Source organism: Triturus cristatus, chromosome 2_1 (genome assembly GCF_964204655.1).
Source record: "Triturus cristatus chromosome 2_1, aTriCri1.1, whole genome shotgun sequence".
NCBI lineage: Eukaryota > Metazoa > Chordata > Amphibia > Caudata > Salamandridae > Triturus > Triturus cristatus.
The window spans coordinates 187,944,384-187,971,908 of record NC_140581.1 but is presented as its reverse complement, the minus strand read 5'-3'; the positions used below and the strand labels follow the sequence as shown (position 1 = coordinate 187,971,908).

The window sequence follows — 27,525 nt, the reverse complement described above, 5'->3', positions numbered from 1 at the left end:
GATAGCTTGATTCCAGTGGCATGGAGAGCACGGGACCCACATCTGGGCATACCCTTCCCACTCGGGGTGACAAATGCAAAAACAATAGTTGATGGACAGAATGCAGAACAATGTCATACATTCACCCCAGTACAGAGATCTGGGCCTAAATCCATTGGTTTTTTGCTCACCATGCCGTTCCAGTTTGAACCCAGCCATATGCAAATCGGTCTTGACCCTGTGCCTCAAGGGTACAGTCCAGCCCGAACTGCCAAGCCAGGTCCTCCCTGGACTGGAAACAAGCATCCTAGGACTGGTTTCGGGGTTTGTGTGTCTTAGGAGTTGTTGGGAGCCCAATGCAATCCTATGGAGGTTGCCGGTTTGGGATTTTTTAACTACAGGCTCCGTCCAGGAAGTCTTCTGGGAGGACCCAACAGCTGGGTAGGTAAGTTGGAGGGCTCAGGGGTGTAGGTGCACCTCAGGTCCTCCTGTCCAGGGCGCAGAGCAGCCTGATGCAGGGGTGCCTTTTGAGGTCGGATTTTACCTTACCGGGCCACACGCGGTTTGGGGGTCTCCATGCAAAGGCTGCAGGCCACGTTTGGGAGTCCTGGAGGGGTCAACACCAGGTGGACTCAGACACTGGAGCACTGGGAGACCTCACTGGAGCTGGTGGGACACTTTGACACAGGCCGTAGGGTCAAGACAAAGTTTCTTCGTCCTCAGCAGGCTCAGAGTCTGTCTTTGGAGTTTCTTTTGAACAGAGCTGCTGTTCGCAGGAGCTCTGGTTTGGGTTGAAGGCAGTCAGTCCTCCCAGGGGTTTTGGAGGTTGCTGGCTGCAGGACAAGTTGACGTTTGGTGCAGGATCTCCGTAAACTGCAGATGGGTCAGTAGGGGGAGGGGCCAAGTCCGCTCTTCTCCACAGTCTCCTCTGCTGTGTGACTTCTGCCCTCCTTCATAGGTTGCAGGGATCTAGGGAGGCAGGGTTCAGTGTACCCCTAAATACTAAATTTAGGGGGTAACAGGGGTGTGCAGGTCAGGACCAATAGGTCCCTTCTTTGGGGTGAGTACACTCCCTATTATTCCACCCTCCAGTGGAAGGGCGGCATGAGCTTCTCTCTAATTAGCTGGGTCCCCTCATCCTCAAGATGGAGGGGACTGAGATGTGTGCTCACCTCGCCTCCCTCACCTGAGGGGTGGGGTTGGCAAAGGTGGGCACACATATCCTAACTTGGTTTTACAGCCGATTCACCTGCCCAAAGAGGGGGTCAGAACCGATGGGAGCCAGTTGGTGGGGGTAGCAAAGGCAGGGACCGCTTCCAAAGGCGGCAGGCAGTAGCGGTCCATGGAGGGAGTTCCATGGGGCGGTGAGGCGGGGCAGGGGAGGGGCAGGGTGGGGAAATGTAAACACCGGAATATGGATGAACGGAGGTAAGTACACATTTAAATAAATAAAACGAATTACTTTGCGCGCGCTGCATCGCAAAATGTGTGTGTTTGTATGTGCCCACCTCACCACTGCTGCACATTACAAACTGCCACTAAGCAAAGGCAATGCCAGGGGTAGCATTTGCTTACAGGGCCTTATTGGGGAACCAAAAGCAGCCCTGGCCAAAATGCACAAACCAGTCCCGCTCCCTTTGTCTACTCACACCATCTTTTCTCATCCAGCCATTCTCTCTCTCCTTCCTCTCTGCTCGCTGTCTCTGTGCTTTCCTCCTCCCGCTCGTTCTCTCTCCCTCTTGAAGCCTCACCTTGCCTGCTGCAATTAAGCCCGGGGAGCAGGGGAAAGTGACAGAGGCACTAGGAGTGGACTGGGCTCCAAGCGCTCTTGCCCAGCAGGGAAATCTACGTTGGAATAAAAGGCCTGTCTGGACTTTACTGCTGCCCCTGATGGCCACTAATTGATGTCAAGGAAGGAGTCACGCCATGTATGTCGAGTGCGTTATCACGCACCAATTCACGGCTTCATCAGAATATCGCAGAACCCGTATTTGCCAGTTCTGGGTCTTCCGTGGCGTTCCGCGTGCCAAATACGAGCATGGTTTTCAGGTGTTAAGGAAGTCATGAGCGCAATTACGAAATCACCATGACTTCTGACCTCTTCCATTTCCTACCCTGTGACCCAGTTGGCACATTTCACAGAAAGAGGCGTGCAGCAGAGTGCATTACGGGTCACAAAGCCTTGTGAAGCGCCTGTAAATTATTTTCGAAAAGCGGATTGCAGTAAATGAATTGCAATTATTTACAGCGCAAGGCGTGTTATCAACATCTTGCTAAGAGCCGCGATGCCCTTTACAGTTCAATAGCTTTTTGTCTTCATTTACGTAACCTGGCGGCAATCCAGATATAGCGATGCAAGGACAGGATGGGTGGTTCTGATTGGTAGAGGCTGTGACTGGCAAAGTAAAAATTCCCGACTGAAGATCAAATGCACCTCCTCGATACAGACAAACTCTCCGAGTGCCCCTGGCTTGACTTTAGATTTCCATGGCACCGGCGCGCGAGAGCGAGCACCAGGCCATATGTTTTGAATTATCGCGCCCGTGTCTGGGCACGATAATTCAAAACATTTGGTGCCCGTGTGGGTAATCGCAAGCAGTAGGCCACGCTCTTGCGTGTGTGGCCTATTGCTTGCGGTTACCCGCGTGTGGTGAACTTTTGAAAGCCCCTTACAAGAAGTCTTGCAGGGCTGCGCATGCGCATTGCTAGGCGGGACCTAAAAATGGATCAGAAGACACACAATTGATGGACGGAATGCAGAACAAATCAAAACAGTCGAGAGATCTGGGTTAAATACATAATTCTTTTGCTCACCATGCCACCCCAGTTTAGACCTGGCCATGTGCAAATCAGTCTTGACCCTGTGCCTCATGGGAACAGTCCAGCCCGAACTGCCAAGCCAGGTCCTCCCTGGACCAGAAACAAGCATCCTAGGACCGGTGTCGAGGTTTCACCCCTCTTCAACCAGGATAGCTTGATTCCAGTGGCACAGTGATACCTGGCCTGGCAGTTCGGGCTGGACTGTTCCCATTGGGCACAGGGTCATGACTGATTTGCATATGGCTGGGTCCAAACTGGAATGGCATGATAAGCAAAAAAACAATGGATTTAGGCCCAGATCTCTGTACTGGGGTGAATGTATGACATTGTTCTGCATTCTGTCCATCAATAGTTATTTTTGTATTTGTCACCCCGAGTGGGACGGGTATGCTCAGACGTGAGTCCCGTGCTCTCCATGCCACTGGAATTTACCTATCCTGGCTGAAGAGGGGTGAAATCCCGAAACTGGTCCTAGGATGCTTGTTTCCAGTCCAGGGAGGACCTGGCCTGGCAGTTCGGGCTGGACTGTTCTCATTGGGCACAGGGTCAAGACTGATTTGTATATGGTTAGGTCCAAACTGTAATGGCATGGTGAGCAAAAAATGGATTTAGGCCCAGATCTCTGTACTGGGGTGACTGTATGACATTGTTCTGCATTCTGTCCAATAATAGTTCTTTTTACTAAAAATGGAGCAGAGATGTGCCAGATACAATCCCGGTGAAAGGTATAGAAAAGATGGCATCAGACACGTAAAGCATTCTCCTGTGCAGTCCAAGAAACAAACCGCATATTGTTTTACAGAGAGGCAGGCATGAAAGGCAACTTTCTGGTGCAAAGCATAAAACAGTATCTAATTGACACAGTATTTGGTTGATCTCTGCTGAAGGGAATTGGTGAAAGACCAAAGCCCAGGGCCACTGGAATCATGTATAACAGCAGAGTCTGCCCCGTGGCGATTACTAGTTGAAGCATTCTGGGCAGGCAAAGTGATACCCATTGTGAGGCACAAAGAATCAGCTGCATAAATCTTGTACCCATCATCATACCAACTGATTGGAAGAAAAAGAGATGCTGTCCAGAATTCGATCTTTGAACAAAAACTCAAAAGGTAATGTAGATGGAAAGAGCTAACCTAGTAGAGTCTAACAAAAGAAGTGAAAGATGGAGCTCAAAGAGATTGTGAGATTTTTAATCCCAGCCAGCACCTCCTAGGATGAAGCACGAAGCAAAATCCCCAGAGAGTAGATCCAGTCTAGATTACACAATAGAATACCTCCAAGAAGATCAAGAAAAAGACCTTACCCGGAAGATGGTAGTATTTCTAAACACAGTACAGAAAATAGGATCAACAAAATATGAATGTGTAGAAAACAATGCGAAGGAACACAACAACGAGAGCTGGCAGACCGGAGAAGCGGAGATGGAGGAACCCAAGAAGACCAGCAATTAAGCAAACCAGCATTTGCTAAATGGACTTGCACAAAGAAGGACCCTGACTTTGTTGGGGAAGATCTTAGTGCCCGCTCCTCTAGTCCTTTCTGGTGTGGGGTAACTTTTATATCTCTCATGGTATCAAATAATGGCATTATCATTTGATAAAACCCACTAACTAGCCAAGATAGGAGGTAAGGCCACTGGCCTACAACAGGGTCTTGCTCACACATTCACAACCAAGTGCACTAATAGTCTGGTAAAACACACTAACCAATCACAAAATCATGTAAATCCATTTTTGTCACTTGCCACATAGCACTTGGCTCAGGATTTATAGATAGAGACTCCATTTGGTGTGGGCTTGTTGTCACACTGTGTTTACTTCGCCACAAGTTATTTTTCTCCTCTTCCCCCTTCCATCTCCAAACGTGGCCAATGATGTAAATAAATCAAATAAAGAACGAAACAACACTATTTGATTTTATCTACTTGATCAAGTGACGTGCCTGGAAGGAAGCTGTTTGCATGTAATAACCTTGTTTAAAATATATATTCCTGGGCCCGCAGTCCTTTCTATTGTGAGAGAGGCAGGATGCCGAGCCTTAGGCCTCTTATTTGCTAAAGGTGACATTGTCCCCTTCTCGCAGCCCATGGCCGATTAGGGCCTCCCAGAATCCGAACGCCTGCACTATTTACAGGTGCGACATTGGGCTATGCATCCTGGCAATCAAACGCAGGCAACTAGGCTTCTCACTCCCTATGAACTGTGACTCATCACACGGTCTTCGGACAAGAAGCGGATCTCGGATCTGTACAAGATGCTCTTGTCCCGATGTACCCACACTTATCATGTGGGACGCGCGCGCTGGGAGAGGGATTTTGGATGTAGTCTTAGCCCCAAGGAATGGGAGGATGCATGCTACAGAGCACGCCACACAGCAACGCATGTAGGCCTTACTGAAACATTCACCAAGCTTGTCTATTACTGGTACTACACACCAAGCTGAAGCGACACAGAGCTCTGACTGTTGGAGAGGGTGTGGGACGAGGGGCACACTGGTTCACCTTCTATGGGACTGCGAACACATCCGGACTTACTGGATGCAAATACTTGATGATGTTGACAAACACCTTGACACCGAAATCCCTAGCCTTCCTGCATATGTCCTACTGGGGGTATCAAATCCGCTTACCTACTCTTTGAAATCTAGGCGAGGGAAACAGATAGCCATAGCACTGGGCACAGCCATTCAGAACATATTAATTCATTGGAGGACCCCTTGCATCCCTGCACATACAGGGTGGCATCAGCGATTGTGGCACGTACTGGGCATGGAAAAGATCTCTCTTACCCTGGCCGGGAAAGGCTAATCTTTAAGCGATCTTTGGCAGCCATTCCTCGCTCTGCTTGCACAAGATTTCCAGGAGCTATCTTGCCTGAGATACTTACGCCTCTTACGCCTAACTGCACCGACCCTCCACATAGGCTGGCCTAGCTTTATGAACGACACTCCGCTTTATGCAGCACCGCATAGAAGGAATAGACGGGGGGGGAGGGGTTGGGAGATGGTTTTCTCTGTGTTTTCTCTTTGTTTTCTTCCCTTTTCTTTTTCTTTCTTCGCTTGGGGTGGTGGGTGGGATTGTACCAGTTATTTGTTGATTTTTGTAATATCAATGCACTTACTAGTATCTATGGTGGGGTCTTTGTGGCCCGTTTAATGCAAGCTTGCTTCCTGCATTGTTCAATAAAAAGAATGAAACCATAAAATATATAATCCTGTGTCCCTCATGCTTAAAAGTAAATGTATAGCCATTGCTCACTATATCCATGGCACAGCTCACTAATATTCCTTTCTTGTATCCTGCTCGTAAATTGCTCCATGGATAATTGTTGCATATTTAATTGGAGCTCTCTTTTTCTTTTAGTGCTGAATCGAAGGTCTTAGAGGAAGCAACGATCTCAATCTGCAAGTCATTAAGTAAGAATCCTTCTTAACCGCCTTTGTTGCCATGTTACTGGAAAGTTATGCTGGCGAGCCTGCTTCAGATGTGTTTCTTATTACTCCTTGTTTTACTGGTATGAACGCAATCAGTGCCTTTACTTGATAAAAACGTACGAATGGAGGATATATTGAATGTTTTTAAATGCAAAACGAGCCCTCACGCTGGACACATTAAATGTGGATATCTAAGGTAAAATAGAAGAGAGCATTTGTCTACACTGCCCTCTTAAACATGCTTTTCTTCTCTTGTGGGAATTCCAGCCCCATTAGTTCACCTGCGAGAAGCCATGGCCACTTTTATAAGATCCCGTATGTTGGTTGTAGCTGAGATCTGCGTATCCTTTTTTGAGTTAACCCCTCCTATTTGAAGTCTTCCTTTCCTTTCACCATGTCATGTCATTATGGTTGGTCATAAGTGAGTCACAGCTTCTTCTGAATCTGGTACATTGCCCAGATATTCCTCGCCATGTGGCTGCAAGGTTTTCTTTCTCTCATAAAAAAAGGGGATACAATGTGTTGAGCAGTGAAGGGTTGAGCAGTTTCTGCTTTCCTTTGAGCAACCCAAGGGTCCCCATTGCTTCTTTAAAGGAGTGTTTCTTTGCCATATTTACAAGGTGAGCTTGTAGCATAGGGAAGACCGAGACTTGAGCAGGGGTTGCCAACGAGCCCTTGCTTGAGCCAAGCTAAGGGAGAAGGTAGAGTCCTTTTCCTTCTGCCCAATGTTTGCTGAGGTAATCAGTGTAAAGGTGTGTATATACATGGGGTCATGATCATGGAGATGTGTGTGTGTGACCATAGGAAAAGGTGTGTGTGTGTGTATGTGTATATATATATATATATATGTGTGTGTGTGTGTGTGTGTGTATATGTATATGTATGTATGTATGTATGTATATATATATTCACTGAAAAAACCATAGGTTTCACACACGTTATAGTTAGGAATTAGCATTTAAAAAACCTTGCAAATTCACTTAAAAAACCATAGGTTTCACACATGTTATAGTTAGCTGGGCATTTCCCTCGTAAAAAACCAATGAAATTCCCCCGTTATAGTTAGTGCAGGCAACTATAACTCACGCGACCGCAATCCGCTGCTGATGATGTCAGATATTACATCACTGTATTTAGACACTTATTTACCCATGTCTTCTTCCATTCATCTTTAGCTATACATACATTTCATTTTTTTTTTTTCAGAAAGACACATATGTCATCAGTGATGTAATATCTGAAGTCATCAGCAGCGAATTGCGGTCGCGTGAGTTATAGTTGCCTGCACTAACTATAACGGGGGAATTTCATTGTTTTTTTACGAGGGAAATGCCCAGCTAACTATAACATGTGTGAAACCTATGGTTTTTTAAGTGAATTTGCAAGGTTTTTTAAATGCTAATTCCTAACTATAACGTGTGTGAAACCTATGGTTTTTTCAGTGAATTTGTACGTTTTTTTAAATGCTAAGTTATGTATTTATTAATATATTTTTTTAAACAAAACTATTTCACGGTGCGCATCGCGCACCGTGCGCGCGCTGTGAGCACGCGGTGCGCTTCGCGCACCACGCGGCAACTTTACGCACTTCGTGCCGTGCGCACACGGAGCGCTTCGCGCACCGTGCGCGCGCGGTGGGCACGGAGCGCTTCGCCCCCAAGGGCCAAATACATTTTTTTTTTTTTCGAAAAATCGCGGAGTGCGCGCACGCTGCGCGAACTTCGCAGAATTTTTTCCGTTTGGGTGGTGCGCGCAGGGTGCGCGCACTCGGCGATTTTTCGAAAAAAAAATAAAAAAAATGTTTGCCCTTGGGGGTCCTTCTGGGACCCCCTGACCACGTCTAGGGGGTCAGTAACTGTCCACCCTGCCCCCTTTTCACGTTCTCCACATTTGTTTTTCACCCCCTCAGAGTGCGAGAGACAAAATGGCGGCCGACACTTCCTGGTTTCGACCGATTCGAATGTTTACTAAGATCTAACAACCAATCAGAATTGCGCTCGCGCACGGCAAGGTGCGCGCACCCAGCGCGCATGCTGCGCGCGTACAGATATATATATTGATTTAAATGCTATTTTCTCTGGAAATACTGAGCAGATTTACACCAAACCTGCAAAAGGCACTTCATGGACCTTATGGCTACCTCTCTGCCAAATTTCACGTAATTCTGTTCAGCCGTTCGGGCTGTAGCTGCGACTAAAGTCCCTATGGAAAAATCCATGGGGAAAACGCGTTTTGGGACCCCCCCCTTTTTCCCGGCCCCCGCTTGACGAATCACCCCGAGACTTTCAGGGTAGGAGCGGAGCGGAGCGCCCCATTAGTTTTAAAAATTTCGCGAGGATTCGTCAATCGGCGCCAAAGTTATTCAAAATAGAATTTTGAGATTTCCTATGGAAACTCGGTCCTACCTATAACTATCTACTGGCGACCGCCAGTAGATAATATATGTATATATATATATATATATATATATATATATATATTTATTTATATATATATATATCGCACCACGCTCCTCGAATTGAAAAGTAATGCGTTTCAACTTTCGCCTTGGTCACGCTATAGCGAAAGCTGAAACGCGTTGCGTTTTTGCAGTCAATAAATCTACATAACTGCAACTCTCCAAGGTGTCCGTGCGTTACTTTTCAATTTGAGGAGTGTGGTGCTGCCGGTTATGCCTGCACGGACCGCCCTGACAGACAGCCTTTATCTTTACCGGGACTGCGTTGATAGATAGATAGATAGATAGATAGATAGATAGATAGATAGATAGATAGATAGATAGATATATATATACATATATATATATATATATATATATATAATTTCTATAGTGTGAACCTAGCTAAAGAGCAGCGAAGCACTGTACATAGTTAAAGACAAGAATTAAGTAAACCGGTAAGAGGTAAGGAAGCTGGGATGAGTATGGGCAATACACTGTGATGTAGTGTTCTTTAAATAGGTATGTCACCAACTCTTTCCTAAATTGGAGCAGCAGCCGGACTGCCGTGATGGATACAGGGATGTTGTTTCAGATCCTGGGTGTATAGATGAAAAAAGCCTTCTGTCTCGTTTCTTTTCTTTTTTACACTTCTTAGTGTGCAGTCTGATGGTTCGGTTTACCCCATTCCCCAGAGAAGGATCTCTTTGCTTATGTTCCTTGCTGAGATTGCACCTTACACTCCCAATGCTAAATCTCCCATGAAAATGAAAGTTTGTGTATGAGATCTTTGGGTAGGCATAGGAAATGTGTGTTCTTGGTCAAGTGGAAGCAAAGTCAAAATATTGTTTGGTTTTGTAAGAGAGGGAGCACACATGGGTATTGGTGCACTTCACAATCCCAAGCTCAGGGCTGCTAACACGCTAACACCACTTTGTGTTTTAGCTTATGGAGACCGGGAACTGCAACTTTCCCTATGGCTCTCACTCCACTTACGGTGACCATGTGAACTAGGGGCTGTATTTGTTTCTAGTCACAAAGAGGTTTACTCTGGCAGATACACAAGTTGGCGTGAGAAACGGGTGGTAGCACCGTGACGGAACCCAGATTGGAATTGGTCCAGAAGTTGGAAGCGTTCTATGTGATTACAAAGCTGAACTTGGACACATTTCTCCATGAGCTTGGCCAAGGTCGAAATGTTGACGATTAGGCGGAAGTTGTTTAGGTCGGCTTGATCTACCGTCGTTTTTTTAAGAATGGTGGTAACCTGTCCAGCCTTAAGACAGTCTGGGATAGCCTTGAATCAGTGAGGCATTGGCTATCTTGGCCTATAGTGGGATTAGGGTTAGTTTGATCTCCTTGAAGAAATTCGATGGTGGAGGGTCACTGAAGTGGTTTGATGGTTTCAGTGCTGAGAGCGTTTTTAGAATGGTGTTATCGTCCAAGATTTCGAAAGCGCTCCAAAATGCGTTGTTCTTGGAGGTAAAACCTGGAGTGAGCGACTGTGCCAAAGCTTGGGGGGGGAGGGGGTGAACTGATGGGTGGTAAGGTTGGCATGAGTTCCAAAGCACTCTGCAGATCAACTACCATCTTAGTTGTCTTTCCGATGAAGAAAGTGGAGAAATCTTTGCAATTCGGCAATGGGCGTGGTCTGATCGGGGGGAGATTGGGTTTGAGATTCAGTTTTTTTGGTTGATTTTTAGGTAGGTTCAGTTGATTTGTGAAAAAGTTACCTTTGCAGATCTTATGCGTTTGTTATAGATGTTCCTTAGTGATCTCAGATGTTTGAGATGACCAAGGGACGGCGAGGAACTCCACAATCTTTCCGCTTGTCTCAGGTTCTTTCTCTCAGTGTTTAGACTGCCGTTGTACCAGGGTTTGGAGACTTTGGAAGGTATTCTTTTTAACTGTAAAGAAGTGACCATGTCTAGAATGCTTGTCAAAGACCAATTGTAGTGTTCAGTGAGATCGTGGACGTCGGTCATAGCCTCAGGAGGGGTAAAAGTTTATTACTGAGAGTTGTCAAAGCATCAGGTTAATGTTTTACAGTGTTTTTTGCCAATGTTTGGTTTCTTTTGTTTAGTTTTGCTAGTACTAACAGATTCTGAGAAGAGGACTAGGAAGAGGTCTTGCAGCTGATTGTAGACTAGCGAGCGAGGAGGAAGACGCCGATCCCGATCCCGCCGGCTGCCGACTTCAAGCCTGCCGCCTCGGCTGATCCCCACACAGCGGGGGTCCCGACACAGCACCTACATGGGTGGCGCGACTCCCTCCTTAGCGGGCATCGCGCCGCCTCAACTTCTAACGGCTGTATCAATGGCAGCGCCTGCACTGCGGAGCTTCTCCTGTGAGGTCCGGAGGTGAGCAGAGTCCACCAGCTGCTGCCACACGAGCCACACAAGCGAGGGAGAGGCAAGGGGGAGCACGGCGTCTACCCCCTAGTGTCTGATGATACAGCGCTACCCGCCGGAGGCTGAGTCTGCGATTACTCGACGAGGGGCAGGCGGGGTCTGCTAGAACATCCAGCTTCCAGCCTCCCAGGAGTATCTCACGCCCCCGCAGCCCCGGTAACGGTGACCGCAGTCCACAGCCCGCAGTCCGCAGCCCGCAGCAGTGGTGTGCTTAGCGGGGAACAGCGGCGGTGGATGGCGGAGCGGACGGCGTGCGGAGCCACCCATAATCACAAGGTGGGGAAGCACGAACCTTGAGACAGACACAGCAATACTCCTGACCCCTGACAGCACCTAGACTCAGACCCAGCACGCCAGATCTGTCCGATCCGCCTGGAGGGCACGCTCAAAGTAGAATGCTCAAAGTAGAACGTGCTCAGAACGTGCTGCAAAGCTCCGGGGCACAAGGCTCATCGTGATCACTGAGTGAGTGCATGCACCTCTGCCAGCTTGTCTGCTGACCGGAGTGACCGAGCCCCAAGATCTGATAAGGCACAGTGGATTCATCTTCCTACCTGAACCGGAGTAAGGCCCGGTTAATTGGAAACAGGATCAGATTGGACTAATCCTGAATAGACCTGAAGAGCTGCTTCCCTGGTGGCAGTGGAGCGCAGGGGGAGAGCTGGATACCAACAGATAAAGTAGCGCTAAGTGTACGCACTGTAAACTGAGCAACTTCACCTTCATACCCAACTCTGCCCGTCTCGCCCAGGTAGCCGCTGTGCGGTATGAGGTCGGCCGAGTACGGGAGATTGTCCGCCCCAAGACTACTGGGCGAAGAAGAAAGGGCAAGGTTGGCTCCTCCACAGATCAGACTAGCGACAAGATCGCTCTAATCTCGACAGAAGGCGACCCAATTGTAGGCGGGTCGTTAGGAATGAAACCTATTGCCCCTCTAATTCAACCCAAAATCTATACAAAATTAAGTTTCATAAAAGACATCGGTGCCGCTCTTTATTCAAGCAACACCACAGTGAAAGGTCTTCAGACCCTGCTTCTACCAGACCAAACATCAGTAAACAGTAAGCAGACAATTCAGCTAACTCAGCTAAAACAGCAAATCACAAGTCCATATCCAAACTACGGCCCAACCCACTGAGAGTTCTACAACACCTTCAGCTTCATCTTCATCTTTATTTACATCATTGACAGCGGAATACACCAAAGAAATGCCACACAACAAAACAATACAGAGTAACACTCGGAACAACCGAGCGGCTTTACCCTCCCTCAATTAGTCCTTCAATCAGCCCCAAGGTGCAGCACAAAGTGCAGCATAAGTTGTTCGCGGGAGATTTGCTTTGCCCAGATGCACTTGGACTTATCAACAGGCTCTCTAGGTCCCCACAAATTTCAGCAACTAGAAGTTCAGGCTCAAACAACCCCAGCCGACTCAATAACCGCAATAACTCCAATTACAACAACAGAAGTACCTCAGACTGCGCAAGTACTGACTACCTTAACTGGAGCAGGCCACTTATTGGCCAAGGAAAAAGAAAATCAGACAAACGGGAGCAACCAGTCTTGGCTAGATTCATCTAACCTAGAAGATAAGCTGACTAAACATCACTCCTTACAGACAGCTGAAGGACTCGCCATCGGAACCCAGGACCTAAATTCACTTAGCGTTGACATAGTAAATACAGTTAAGTGCAATCTCAGTCCCATTAGACAAGCCAGTTCAGTCACGCCGCTCCCAACAGCAAATTTAAATGTTTCAAAGCAGGACGAAGGAAGGGCAGTCTTATCCTATTTAGGAACACAAGAATGGGAGGACATGCTGGCTGCAAATTCACCAGACCACCACACAGGAAATTCCACGGAGAAAATGAAGCACTTGCATACGCCTTTAGCTGGCAAACAACTCTCGTGGCGAGTGGAAAAAGCGGGGCCAAAGGGGCTGGAGGACCCAAAAGCGCATGTTGGGAGCACTTTGGCCTCTCTCCTAAAAACTATGCAACTGTCAGTAGAGGCGATACAATACCAATCTTACAAGATGGATATACAACTCTCTTTACTAAACACTCTGGCAGTGTTTACAGCAGGGATTGATGAAAAACTGGGGGATCTCAATGGTCTAATAAGAAGGGCACAAACTGAGACATATCTTCACTGCGTTTGTAGCTAGATTGTGGATAAGCTGTGTTCTTCCGACTATGCTCTCCACAGTGCTCAACGAGCTGAAGAATAAATCAACCTGTCCCGCCAGCGTTAGTCGCACCACTGAAGGCTCCACCGTAGTCCCCGACAGCTGACAGCAACTCAAAGCAGATCTGCAAAGGCATAAAAACTGACACACTGCAAAGAGTGGGTATCTTCGGCAGCAGTGGCGATCCTTCAAAAACAGCTCCAGTCACACCAGACACGACAAAAACAAACGCCAAACAACACCGCCAGCTGAAAAGAAAAGGTCGCAACCAAAAACTGCTCCTTCTTAATCAAGCAACCACCTATTCAATTTTCGGCAAACAATGCCCTAATTTAATCGTCGCATCAAAAGAGGGGGACAAGCAAGATAATGACCTGGCTCAAACCAACAGCTGCCAAGACACAGTAGAATCCTCCCGTGCCAACATCACTGGAGGGCCTTTAGCAGGCCCAGGGGACAGGATCGGTAAGCTAGTTAGGGTGGCTATTGGGTCTGGAAGTGACAAAATCGCCACTAGCCCTCTTCTCGCACATTCACTACAAACCTCAATACCCAACTCAAACTGGCCTGCAGGGCTTGTTGATAATTGCGATTCTCCTATTAACATGACCAGAGAATCTGGATTTCATTAAAGACACGGAAGCTAACATTATGCTATCACTTTTAATGCGTCACCAAGCAGCCGCATACATCATAAAGTAAATGTTCCAAATAGAACGTTAACAATAATAAAAGGCATGAGCCCACAACATTCAGCCTCCTTTTAAATCGCGAAAAAAACAGGATAAGTTCGTTAAAATCCTTTAAACTTTAAGGAATGAAGGGATGAAGTAACATCTTGGTAAAACGTAGAACACAATCGAAGGCACGATGAAGAAGGAGATGAGTTCGAGTCCAGAAGTCGTCAGAGAGTATCTGCAAAAGAAGAGTCTTGTGAGAAAAATTGATAAAATAAAGACTAGGGTATGAGCAATCAAAGAGATTAATACAATTATAACAAAAGTAAAAGACTGATGTCAAGCCAACAATGTGTTAACAGCATGAGATAGATGACAAGTCAACAATGTCTTTAATAACTTGAAAAATAAACAGTAGATAAATTCTATGAAAGCATAAGCACAAAAAACCTCAAGTGGGAAAGAGGAGGGAGGGATAATGTTAGCCTCCGTGTCTTTAATCAAATCCAGTTTCTCTGGTCATGTTAATAGGAGTATCGCAATTTCATTACAAGACCGGAGGCTACCATTATGCTTGTTGGTAGCTTTGTAATACTACATCGGACACATGCGGGATAGGTTTGCAATAATGATGAGCAAAGGTTCTAGCATTAGACCAATCAGTAGCTTTGAGGATATCGTCCAACTTACCTCCGGACCAGAATGACTTACTGGCCATTGCACCTCTGATAGAGTGGGGTTTGAAGATATTAAGGTCAATACCTGCTAGTTTCATAACAATTTTAACCCATCTAGAAATAGAACTGGAAGAGATAGGTTTGTGGGGTTTGACAAAGGAGATAAGTAATTGCGTCGCAGTAGCCGGACGAAGAGAATTCATTCTAGAATCGTATTCTTTCATACAGTCAACCACACAGAGTTTAGGGTAGGCATCAAAACAAGGGTAAAGGATGGAATTAGACATGGTCTTGGTTCTTTTGAAGAGATCAAAGTTTACTCCGAACATGTTATAAGATCTATTAGATATTTCAAGAGCTTTGACATCGGAGACTCTACGACAGGAAATTAGGCAAAGTAAGGTAGCAAGTTTAATGGAAAGGTTCTTATTGCTTAGGAAGGTATTAATAGGCCAGTTTGAAAAAAGGTCAAGGATTAAATTGACATCCCAGAGGGATTGATATCTGGGTTTAGGAGGTCTTCTGAGTCTGATGCTTTTAAGAACTCTGCAGATAATTGCGTTTTTACCAATTGTCTTACCGTTGACGAGGGAATGACCAGCGGAGATGGCAGATCTATAACAATTGATAGATCTATAACTAAGGCCTCTTTCGAATTGTTCTACCAGAAAGTTTATTATGTCAACAATAGGTGCTTGAACGGAATCCAGGTTCCTTTCCAAGCACCAACGAACCCAGGATTTCCAAATGTTGTTGTATCGGTAGTGTGTGCCGGGGGCCCAAGATTCGCCAAGGAGAATTGAAGCTGTTGACGAAAGACCTGAGAGGTCATTGGATCTCCTGACACTCTCCAGGCAAGAAGGTTCAGTTTCCCTGATTGAACCATGGGGTGAAGATGACCGTCTATGTCTGTAAGAAGATCCACAAGGTAGGGAATTAGGAAAGGGAGGTCATAGCTCATCTCTAGGGCAGTTGGGAACCATGCTTGAGAGGGCCAAAAGGGAGTGATTAATACGATCGAGCATCGATGGAGTCTGACTTTCTGTAGGACTCTCTGAATCATGGAAAAGGGGGGAAAGGCGTAACTGTTTCTGCCTTGCCAAGGTTGCAGGAAGGCATTGACTGCCAGAGCACCCGGGTCTGGCATCCAACTGTAATAATTCTCGATTTGGAAGGTTAGTCTGCTGGCAAAGAGATCTAATTCCAAGGGACCCCAGAAGTTTTTGAGGGAATTGAAGACGGAAACATTGAGTTTCCAGTCGCTGAAGTCTAGGAGGAATCTTGAGTTCCAGTCTGCTGATACATTGGATTTGCCTGGGAGATATTCGGCTCTTAGCGAAATTTTGTGTTCCAAGCAGAACATCCAAAGTTTCTTGGCTAGATTGGATAGGTCTGCAGATTTGGTTCCGCCTAGCCGATTTATGTAGGCCACGGCGGAGATATTGTCCATTTTTAGGATGATGGACCTGCCCTGAATGAATTGTTTGAAACTCATCAAGGCGTAGAGACCTGTTGTCAATTCCAGGAAATTTATATGATGAGTGGATTCTTCTAGAGACCAAATCCCACCAGTGTTCTGGCCTTGGAAAAAGGCTCCCCAGCCATGAAGGCTGGCATCTGATTCTAAAACTAATTCTGGAGTTGAACCAAAAATTGCTTTCCCATTCCAAGCCTCTAGGTTGTCTAACCACCAGATCAATTCTACTTTGGCCTCTTGGTCTAGCGAGATAAGGTCTCCGTACCAGAGGCCCGATTGAAGGGCTCTTGCTTTCACTCTCTGAAGTGCATGATAATTTAGAGGGCCTGGAAAGATGGCTTGTATCGAGGAGGAAAGGAGACCTAGTTATCTGGCTAGTTCCCTTAGGGGAAATTTTTGAAGTTTCAGGATATGTCTTATTTTTTATTTTTTATTTTTGATATTTTCTTTGGAGGAAGGAGTAGCAGACATTTTATGGTATCTACGGAAAAACCAAGGAATTCTACGTTTTTGGAAGGTGAAAGGATAGATTTTTCTCTGTTTATGATAAACCCCAGGTTTTCTAGAAGGTCCACCACAGTTTTCAGGTCTTGAAGGATTTGACAGTGATCCTGAGAAAGGATGAGAATATCGTCTAGGTAAAGTATCATGCGAATACCTTTTTCTCATTACCTTGGTGAAACACCAGGGGGCTGAAGAGAGACCGAAGGGAAGGGCTTTGAAATGGAAAAGATGGTTTTTCCATAGAAATTGAAGGAAGGGTTGGTGAACTTTGGCCATGGGAATCGTAAAGTAGGCGTCCTTTAGGTCTAATTTTACAAGCCAGTCTTCCTCTAGAAGTAGGTCCCTCAGGAGGTGAATTCCTTCCATTTTGAAGTGTCTGTAAACAAGGAATTTGTTGAGGGCTCTTAGATTTATGACGGGTCTCCACCCTTTGTCTTTCTTTTTGACAAGGAATAGGGTGCTTATAAATTTTAGCATCTCTAAGGGGACTTCTACTATTGCGTCCTTCTGAAGCATGGAGGAAATCTCCTCCTCTATAATCTTTTCCTGATCTAGGGTAAGAGGCATTTCTTTCGGGAAAGAAGATTGGTAAGGAGTTTGGGTAAAGTCTATCATGAATCCCCTCACGGTATTTAAAACCCATGGGTCTTGGGTTATTAGTTTCCAGTTGTTGAAAAAGAGTTTGAGTCTCCCACCTACTTTGGGGGATAGGGGGTGAGGAGGGGAGGTAGGAATTGTACTCACTTTGGGTGTTGTTGTCGATAGAAGTTCCACGGGATCTGAAGTTTCTTGAGCGAAATCCTCTTCCTCTTTGCGGAAAGAATTGGGGAGTGTTTGAGGGAATGAATCCCCTTCCGCCATATCCTCTTTCTCTAGGATAGGGCCTTCTGTTGAATCGGCCGGAAGACTGGCCCCGTCTACCGGCCCTTCCGAAAAGGTTATTTGAGTTAAAAACTCTCTTCATGTTTTGGTGGGCTTTATCCAGTGCCGTAAACGTAGAGACATATTTCCCTAGAGTCTTAATCAGGTCTTCGCCGAAGAGCAAGCCTTTAGGGTTGATAGAGGGTTCTTTGTCTGCTAGGTCGCTGAGTTTCGGGCTAATTTTGGTGAGGACTACTCTTCTCCACTCAGAATTAAGGCTGGCATTAGCGTTGCCTAACAGAACGAGGGCTCTCTGACTAAGTCCTCTAATGAGTTCTGTGTTAAGGGGAGTGCCATTAATGTAACTTTCTTCCGTGATATCGATGATTCTTGCAAGTGGGCCCAGGATGTCAAGGACCCTATCTTGGCAGCCTTTTAGGGACCTCTCCATACCCTTTCTAGGGTCTCTTCCGAGTTTGAAGAGGTACTTGATGAGTTCTGGGTCAAGATTTGGGGTCTGGCAGGTTTTATCTCCAATGGAGGGCCGAGAACATTCTGCTCTTAGTAGGTTCCGGGCATCCCTGTCAAGGGGGTTTCTTAGCCATTTGTTTATGAATTTGCTCACGTGATCGTGAGGAATCCATTCTGAGCTCCTGGGGTGTTTAATGTTGAGAGGAGAGAACATCTCTTGACCCAGGGGGTCTAAGATGGTATCTTTGGAGGAGTGAGTGAGGTCTTCATCTAGAGAGTTGAACTCGAGATCGTCTTGATCTAGGTCTAGGACATATTCATCGGGTGAGTCAGAGGCATCATCAATATAGAGATCATCATCATTATTAGCGAGGTCATTGTTTTGAGCACTTTGATATTTTGTGCCGCAGGGGACACCTTGATATTTTGTGCCGCTGAGGACACCTTTATGTATTGTGCTGCAGGGGACACCTTTATATGTTGTGCCGCTAGGGACACCCAGGGAAAAAGAGGTACGATGACCTCCCGTAAAAGTAGAGGTACTAGGACCTCCAGTGCTCTTGGGGAAAAATTCTATGTTTTTACATTTTTTGGCTCTTTTTCCCCTTGTGTGAGTGAGATCTTCGTTAGGGAGAGTATGTTGGTCTAGGAAGTTAATATCCTCATCAGATAGGAAGGGTCTTTTAGAAGTAATCACTTTAGACAAGGTCTCCAACATACATGATCTCATTTCCTCGTGAATGATGTCCTTAAAAGCCTCATTATTTAAATTGGGGGTAGGTGCACTAGCTTCTGCTTCGTCTGAGTCAAAATCAGACATGATAGGTGAAGATAGGAGTATTATTTTCCTATTAGTTATATATTTAAGTATAAGTACTCTCCCTTTTTTTTTTTTTTTTTTTAATAAATATAATAATGGGGAATAATAAATAATAATTATATTTAAATTCCTTTTTTTAAATTTTTTTTTTTAATTCGGGTTTAAGATATACATTTGATTAGAGTAGGAAAATAACTCTGGAGTCTGCTTATTTATATGTAAAGGGCAAGGCTATGCTGAAAGAAAAACTGTCTGGCTCGTCAACTGTCCTCCGGTGATCGAAGTGCGCTCGAGCGCGATCACCGGAGGTTGTTTATGTCTTGGTTGCCATGGCGCGCATGACGCGTGCAATGCTGGCTGAAAGGCAGAAGAAGGATTCGAGGATTGTTCCTTGGCAACACGACGACGTTAGCGTCGCACTGCCAAGGTCCATTCCTCCAGATTACTGAAGCGGGAAGGTGTCGTTGTGAGCCTTGTGAAAATTAACAGAATCACACCGGGTTTAATGCAAACGCGCCGGGTTGTGGATGAGAGCGGATGCGGGGAAAGTGAAATCGGGTAGGAGCGCCGAGAAAAGTAAAAAATAAAGGCTTTAGCACGAGGACACGATCCAGCCTCCATAAATTGGAGGTGGAGGGGACGGTAACGGGGGGGGGCAAGTCCCAAGACGAATCGGATCTGGGGCGGGACGCCCTAAGAGTGCGGGTATGTGAGGTGTAGGGAACACGAGTAGATAAGATTATGTGGGCACATAAGAGTATAGAAGAGCATAAATCTAGTAAAGTACATCAAATGAAATACCATACGATACATCAAATAAGTTAAAACATTCAAAATACATCGAATAAGTTGAAAGATACAATATAGAGGCAAGTTAGATAAGGATTGTAAAAGAGAACTTATCTGCCTGGAGCCGCATTTAAAAGAGGCTGAATGTTGTGGGCTCATGCCTTTTATTATTGTTAACGTTCTATTTGGAACATTTACTTTATGATGTATACGGCTGCTTGGTGACGCATTAAAAGTGATAGCATAATGGTAGCCTCCGGTCTTGTAATGAAATCAAAAAATTACGGTCCTAGCAAAGAAAAGTAATCAGGAGCCCAGCCCGCATGTAACTGGGCAAGTCTCCACTGTCCCTCCTGTTGGCAATAACCAAACAACAATGCAAAAATTCTGTAAAACCCAGATTGCGGCAATCCCTATGTAAGGGATGCAAGCGAGCATAGCCCCGTACCAACCTTCTCAGGCGCCTCACCCCTGGCAACAACAGACTCAATTCGGAACTTCAACCTTAAGAATAAACATAGAAAGAGATTGTAACCCTAGCCGTGCAGATGCGCTATTAGACCAGAATGAGTCTTTCCAACCAACACAACAGAATACCGCTGTTAAACGGACGGGGCCTCTTGAAACAAATTCCTATTCCTCAAATGATCTGCCACCCGCCTTGAGCTACACACTGCTCAAACCTGAGTACACTTCAAAAGGACGCCACGATACGTTGAACAGGGGTAACATTCTGAAATTACTTCGGGCCATACCCATCCTAGCAGAGCTGAACACAACAGACCTACTCGCAATAGAGTTTCTTACACCAGAAAACCCAGCCATGCCGGAAGTAACAAGGGCATCGTGGAAAACAGCCGCAATAGCCCAGACAGTATTAAACCAGCAACTAATCTTTAAAGACTGGGGCATACAAGTCACCTCTTATCATCCCCCAGCTTATCCAGCGCCGCTTTCAATCTTGAGCCCTAGGTTAGGTCTCAAGGAATGATCAAGGCCTTCAACCTCTGTGCTAAGAGGGGCACTGGGTTACTCTGCTCCACGAAGGACACTTAACTGAGGCGCACACCACGGCTCTCCTAGGGCTGAAATGTCACGCGGATGCAGTTCTTGGTATGATGATTCAATCATAAGAACTATAAACCTTGCCGCAGCAACTCAATGACATCATAGCCACTCAAATTCCGGCAATAATAGACAAAAAGAACCTGTGATTCGACTCTGCTCATGGAACATTAATGGCCTAGCCTCAAAAATCTCTGGTCCAGAATTCCTGCATACCTTAACAACTTTGACATTATTATGCTACAGGAAACATAGATTATGGAACCACTATACATACACGGGTTTCTTTGCTTTGACCGTCCAGCTGTTAGAGGTAGCAAAACAGGTCACTCCTCAGGAGGACTGGCAACCTATATCTTAACAACTTCCATACCAACAGCTGCGGAAACCGGCCCGGAAACAGATGTAGCTCTAGCGGTTAAACGTACTTCATTTTGTACCCCGCCAGAGAAAAAGTAACACTTTTCAATGTATACATCCACCCAAAATGGAAAGCAAGTGACTCGGCGAATTTAACTGATCAAATAACTACCTACCTAGGCAGCGCTAAAATTCCAAACCTAATAATATCTGGAGACTTGAATCAACACTTATGGGATCATCTACTGACAATGACGTCTGCCTCCAATCCTCAAATTACAACATACCAAAACAAGGGTCATTTATGCATGGGAGGCCTAATAGGGAAAATAGATTCCTCCTGGAAGAATTAGAACATCTTAATCTTAGGGGCCTTAATGGAAGATCAGCTGACGACACTCCTCCAGTGGCAAGCTATTACACGGAACTAACAAGCTCGCTTTTAGACTACACGTTTGTTAGTCTTTTGCTGTTCTCATACGTAATAGGCTTCAGAATGGGAGACAGGGGTGACAGTGATCACCGTCCACAAATAATCACTTTAGCGGCAACAGTTCCGTCTGGCATACATCCTGCCCCTCACCTAGGCTCAAGCTACACGATAAATTATAAGAGGATTAAGTATATGGCAGAAAGCATAGATCCCTTAAAAGACACAGCAATCAATCTTTTATTTGTGCAACAGTTTGAAAAAGATCTGAGCTTCACCACTAACCTTAGCAATTTAGAGGCTAACGGAAATAAAAAAGAGGAGATCTCCGGTTTCCGCACAAGAGGAAAAAATAACCAAGGCTCAAAGAGCGCAAACAAAAACCCTTAAGAGAATGATAAACGGCTCTATCAGATCTCTGCTCCTTTCATCCCTGCGGCATCTAAGAACCAAACTAAAGAAGCTGAAATGGAATATTAACAATAATTACGAACAGGACTTCTGGGCAAAATTATTGTACAATATAAAGCATAACGCCAGTGATCGCTTCTGGAAATCAGTAAACACAATTATTCACCCGCATCATGGAGGACTTTATTCCTATATTTTGGAGGATACCTGGGCAAGCTACTTAAATTCTCACTTCAATAGTCAAACTAATAGTCTGTCTAAACTAGAGCAGAATAGAGCAGACTTGGACAAACACTATACCAACACTGGAAGAAGGGAAAGAGACACCAATAATTTCCCTGAATGTCCTGTTTCCCACCCAACGGTAAGAGACCTACCCAAATCTCCTGTTTTAATCCACCATCAGGAGGAAGGGCCACCCGCCACAGAGCATCTAACAATCAGGAAACAGATCAGGAAGGGAAGAAAAGAAGGAGCGCCGGGCCCGAATGGAATCCCGCCAGCAGTGTTTAAAGAAAGGCCGGAAGAATGGGCAAAAATACTCCAGCCATTATTTCTGGAAGTAAGACTACTGGGCATTATTCCAGACTCCTGGAAAGGTTCAACGATTATTCTGATCCATAAAAGTGGCAGTAAGGCTCTGCCAGCCAACTATCGGTTAGTGGCACTGATCGATAATGAGGCCAAATACTTTGCGGGTACACTGCTAGATGAACTTACAACCTGGGCAGAAAACAACATAATAATCCCACTAAATCAAACGGGCTTCCGGAAAAATTCTGGCACGATATCCAATATTCTGGCAATCTCGCTGATTATGGATACAACTAAAATGAGGAAAACACAGCTGCATGTATGTTTTATCGACTTTAGCGCTGCATTTGACAACGTGGAGAGGTCAAAACTGTGCTTTTACACACCGACACCTGGGTACAGGTGAAATTAGGATCAGGGTCTCCTCTCTCAAGAAAAGTCAAAACAACGAAAGGACTCAAACAGGGCTGGGTGTTGGCTCCCATTTTATTTAATTTATTCATGGCAGATTTATCAGTCACTGAACATCTGTAACTCCCACGCACCCAGACTGGGGGGTATGATTCTGTCCAACTTACTATACGCAGACGACGTAGTCCTGCTTAGCCATACGGTAGTTGCCTTGCAACATCTCCTTAATGGACTGCAGGAATACGCAGAAGAAAATAGCCTTTTAATTAACCTGAATAAAACTAGGACCATGACAATTAACAGCAATCGAAGAAAAAGGCACCTCTGGCATCTGGAGAGCACACGTATTGAATCAGCGGAGACTTATAAATATCTGGGTGTCTATTTAGACAAAGAAGGATCATTTACCCGTCAACAAGAAGAGATCAAAAGGAAAGGGATGATCCTGGCCTTAACTATGTAACGTTTATCAGCCAAACTACTGGGTTCAACGCTGAGCCCACTGATAATGGTAGCACAAGCTAAAATCCTACCTACCATCACCTATGGTAGCGAAGCTTTGCGATGGAAAGATGCCAATCTTTTAGATAAAACACTAGTAAAAGCATACAGAACTATGTTCCGCCTCCCGAACTATACCTCTCTGGCGCAACTAAGACTGGAGTTTGGCCTCTTAAAGCAAACTTGGGCCAGATATGGAGCATACATCAACTGTTGGAATAAAATTAGATCATCAACTCCTAAATCACTTAACCATCTTTTGTGGCAAGATCTCCAACAGAGGGAGAATTCGCCCGCAAGAATGTATCTTCAGGAGGCACTGACAAACACAGGCTTATCATCCTTAAGGAACCCCAAAGTGCCACCACTTAACTCTGAAGAAATTAGTCTGAAAGTCGCTGAAAAAACAGTCACTGGTGGAGGATAAAGCAGCTTTTTCAGGTAGAGCACATGCCTGGATGACTCTGAATTCTTATAAAACTTTAGCCCCCCCAACAATATTTTAACCTGGGCTATCTAAATCACAGAAACTAAAACTCTTAAAGCTACGTCTGGGAGTGATACCATGCACGCAGCATCTGCCCCAATGGAAAAGGGTGCAGACTTTTAGAGCATGCAGTTTGTGCAAAAATGGCCAGGGCGACATCATCCATATTGTTTGTTCTTGCACGGAAATGCTTCAGGAAAGAAGGCAACTGCTAAAAAAACACTTTAATCAAAGGGGAATTCGGACAAGAAGAAAAGCAGTTCTGGCTTGCTTCGATCCAGCACTACCACAATTGAACTCCAGATTAGTCAGATTTGTTGAAGCGGCCAGGGCAAAAATGACAAATAGTCACTAATGAGTTTTCTTTTTTCTGGGGCAAAGGGGCCATTGGACAATCTATTTTAATTTCTCAGTGGGAATAACAATCCCTGCATTGACTGGGTCACGTACAGTGGATGCTCTTGGTATGATTAATTAAGTGTTTTTATAGTGTCATTTTGATGACCTCTTATGATTGCGAATTAACCTTTCATACATGGTTTTATTCTTTTGCACGTATTGCAATGGTTTTAAGTAAATCTGCAAAAACAAACCGAAACTGAGATGAGGAAGGTGATGCGGTGGTGGTCTACCCAGTGGCAAGGAACAATAGAATCCAGTTGAACGGATTGCCAATGATTAGGTTTAAGGTAGCTCCTTTGTCATGCATATCTGGGTTAGATAGAATTCCCTCAGGAAAGATTTGAGACTATTTACGGAAAGGTCATTCAAGTCATTCCAGTGGAGGTTAAAATCTCAAAGGAAGATCTGAGTGCTGTGATGGTCTGCGTTAGTTTGGATAATTTCCATAATCTGTTCGATGAAGGAAAGGTTATCTTTTGGGGGATGGTAGAACAGGTGGAGTTTGCAGACTTGCCTGGTATTACAATCGACCTCGATGCACAGGTATTCACTCGCAGGGAGAGCAGCAGAATTAAGTTGTTTGACCACAAGATTGCTACGGTAAATGTAGGCAATACCTCCCCCTAGCCCACTAGATCTGTCTAACCTAATAATGTCATAGCTAGGAGGGACAAGTAGGTCAAGGATAGGAGCAGTGAAGACATTTAGTCAGGTTTCGGTCAGCATTAAGAGCTGCATGTTTTACAGCAGGTCTGCAATCGAGAAGGATGCATTTAAGCTTTGAGTTGGCGTTGGCAGGAGACTTGTGTGAGGTGGAGACTAGAGTGAGGTTGTTTTTATTTAAGGCTCTGGGATTAGTCCTGGGTTCTCTGTGCTGATCGGCTTGAATTGTCTTGATTTGACAGTGATAGAGTGTATTGACGGCGTATGTTGGGTCATGGGAGCGAGAAAATATCCTTGTCAGTCAGAGGGTGATTTAGTCTAATGTGTCGCGTAGGGTCATTGGGGAGGGGTAAGGTTTTCCATTTGAAGTGAGGGGGTTAAGATTTGGAGAGCGCATTGAGAATGGATGACGTGATGGAGGCCTAGAGCAGTGGTATGTGGGAAAGGCGTGGTTATGAATGTTTGTATCAAAAGAGTTGCTTAGTCACCCCTTTTTCACCCATTCACAGGTCATGAGTAAAATGCTTTTAACATCAGACTTGAGTTGGTGGATGGCAAGGGTGATCTCATCCAGCTTGGATCCAAGTGAGGAGTTGGTGTGGAAATCAGAGACTTGAGGCCGGGAGTTGTGTGGGGTGGGGGTGTTCACGGGAATAGTCATGGAAAGAGGTTGACCAGTGAAAGCCATCTGGGGCGAGGAAGGGTTATGAGTGGAGTGAGTTTTGATGGGCAATAGAGGAGGGCACAGTAAGTGGCTACATGATGACTCTGGGGTGTGAGGGCTCTGTTTGTTAGCCAGGGTAGGAAGTTCCGTATCAGGCTGTGAGGCCGGTGAGTCTATGAGGAGGGTTTTGGGCACGTTGGTAGAATTAACAATAGTGTTGAAATAGGTCAGGGGTAAGGAAGGGGTGATTATGTGACTATTAGAGGTGTATACCTAAGAGCTTGCAACTCTGGGAGAGCGATGGACGTGAGGACTATTTTGGCTTGGACCCGGTAGGTGACGATGGTGAGTTAGTATTGAGTAAGCAGATATCATTGGAGGGGCGGGGGATGGAGAGGGATGGGTCATAAAAGCCATCTTGGTTGGTAATCGACGTGGGGTGAGGGACCATGGGATTGGCCGAGGGGGTAGGATGGTTTAGGGAGGGGGTAGATTTTGTGTTGGTCACCGAGTTTTTGAAGGTGGGAAAAAAATCTTCGAACAATTCAAGGTTGTGAACAGAGGACTGGATAAAGATAGTTCCATTATTGTAAAGGGAGATAGTAGCTTCGAATTTATAAATAGGTGAGTGGTCAACTATGATTCTTAAACCATGGGGTGATTTTTTTTGGATGTGGTGATAATGAGTAAGGAGTATAGAGCGTTCCCCCATTGGGCGCGTCTTTTTGTATAGAAGATAAGATCACAGATTAAAACTCCTCTTTTTATACAGAAGAAAGGATCCGAGATGAGGATTTCTGGATGAGATTTAAGGAGTTTATGTTTAAAGTTTTTAGAAATGTTCTTAAACAAGTTGGGAGGAAATATGATTTTATAAGCATTGAGGACTAAGGGCTCCAAGTAAGTAAGTATGGCTCTAGATAAATTGGTATCCATAGTGAACTAAATAAAGCTGGGGAAGGTGGAAATAAGTGTCACTGCTAAGTTACTCATGAGTGAAAAGTCCTAGGAAACGCAAGCGCAAGATAATGGTCCAGGGTGGTACCAAAAGGTAACAGGAGAATGGGCGAGGGGTGACCCTAGGGGATCTAGGAGGATAGTATGAGGAAGCACCAGACTAACCAGGCACCTGACTGAAGATGGAGAAGAGGGGGGTAGCGACTGGGGTGGAGAGGGAAGGGAAAGAGATAGAATGGAAATCCGATTGTGAGGATGATACGATAGGAAGACTCAGGGCCACAGTACGAAATGATCTAGTGACAGAAGAGTAGATCCAATTGAAGAATAAAGATAATATGTCCGGTCAAATGCGAAAGTGTAAAGACTGATCTGATAGTGCAAAAGTAAATGTGTGGGAAAGACAGTGTCATCGGAATTCTTCTATGATGGCCGCTTTTGTGACAGCGAGGTTCCTGGCTTGAGCTGTTGGAAGTCCTTCTTTACTTTCTATTAGAGCTCTAAGAGGCCAAAGAGTCCTACTTCTCTTACAGAGGGACTGCAGAAAAATTTTCTACTTCAATGGGACTGCGGAAAAATAGTCCTTTTTACGATTTCTAATTTACTGATACCACCATCTTAGCGAAGGGCTTTACAAGCTAGGAGGAATACTGAAATGGCGACCCCAGGCATTGGAAATGGAGAGCTAGGTGCAGCTCCGGTGAAACGCTGTGGGACCAACCCACCAACAGCTACTCCTCTGCGCTGTTGCAACAACGATAAGTACCCATCCAGTATCCCGGCACAAACTCAGCCCGGTATAAAAACTGAAACTGGAATTGGACCATGACCAACAAGCGGCAGAATGCGAACGAGCACATCAGCAGAGCAGGAGCAGGGGGCCAAACAACATCCTCTAACCCTGGAAGCTTAGTGCGAAACTCAGTCCCCTAAGCACACCATCCACGAAAAGGCACCACAAACCGAAGCACTCTCGAGTCCACAGTCAGCATAACGGACCAGTGCCCCATCATGAGACCATCAAATGTACAATACACACGCCAATCGGGGCCTGCAGTGAGCAGCGGCCAAGCCCCAGTCAGCCAATGGGAGTGGAG

General features: G+C 45.5%; 1 protein-coding gene across 2 annotated transcripts in view; it reads left to right on the top strand.

Moving 5' to 3' along the window:
- DYM (dymeclin) overlaps nt 1–27,525 on the top strand; it is a 1,124,226-nt gene that overhangs the window by 161,814 nt on the left and 934,887 nt on the right. For both annotated transcript variants that reach the window (XR_014969672.1, XM_085629609.1), the window contains exon 3: nt 6,161–6,213. Coding sequence is in view for 1 of the 2 variants with exons in the window: in XM_085629609.1 (XP_085485735.1) it covers nt 6,161–6,213 (53 nt within the window). In the remaining variant the exon portion in view is untranslated. The remainder of the gene's footprint in view (nt 1–6,160; nt 6,214–27,525) is intronic.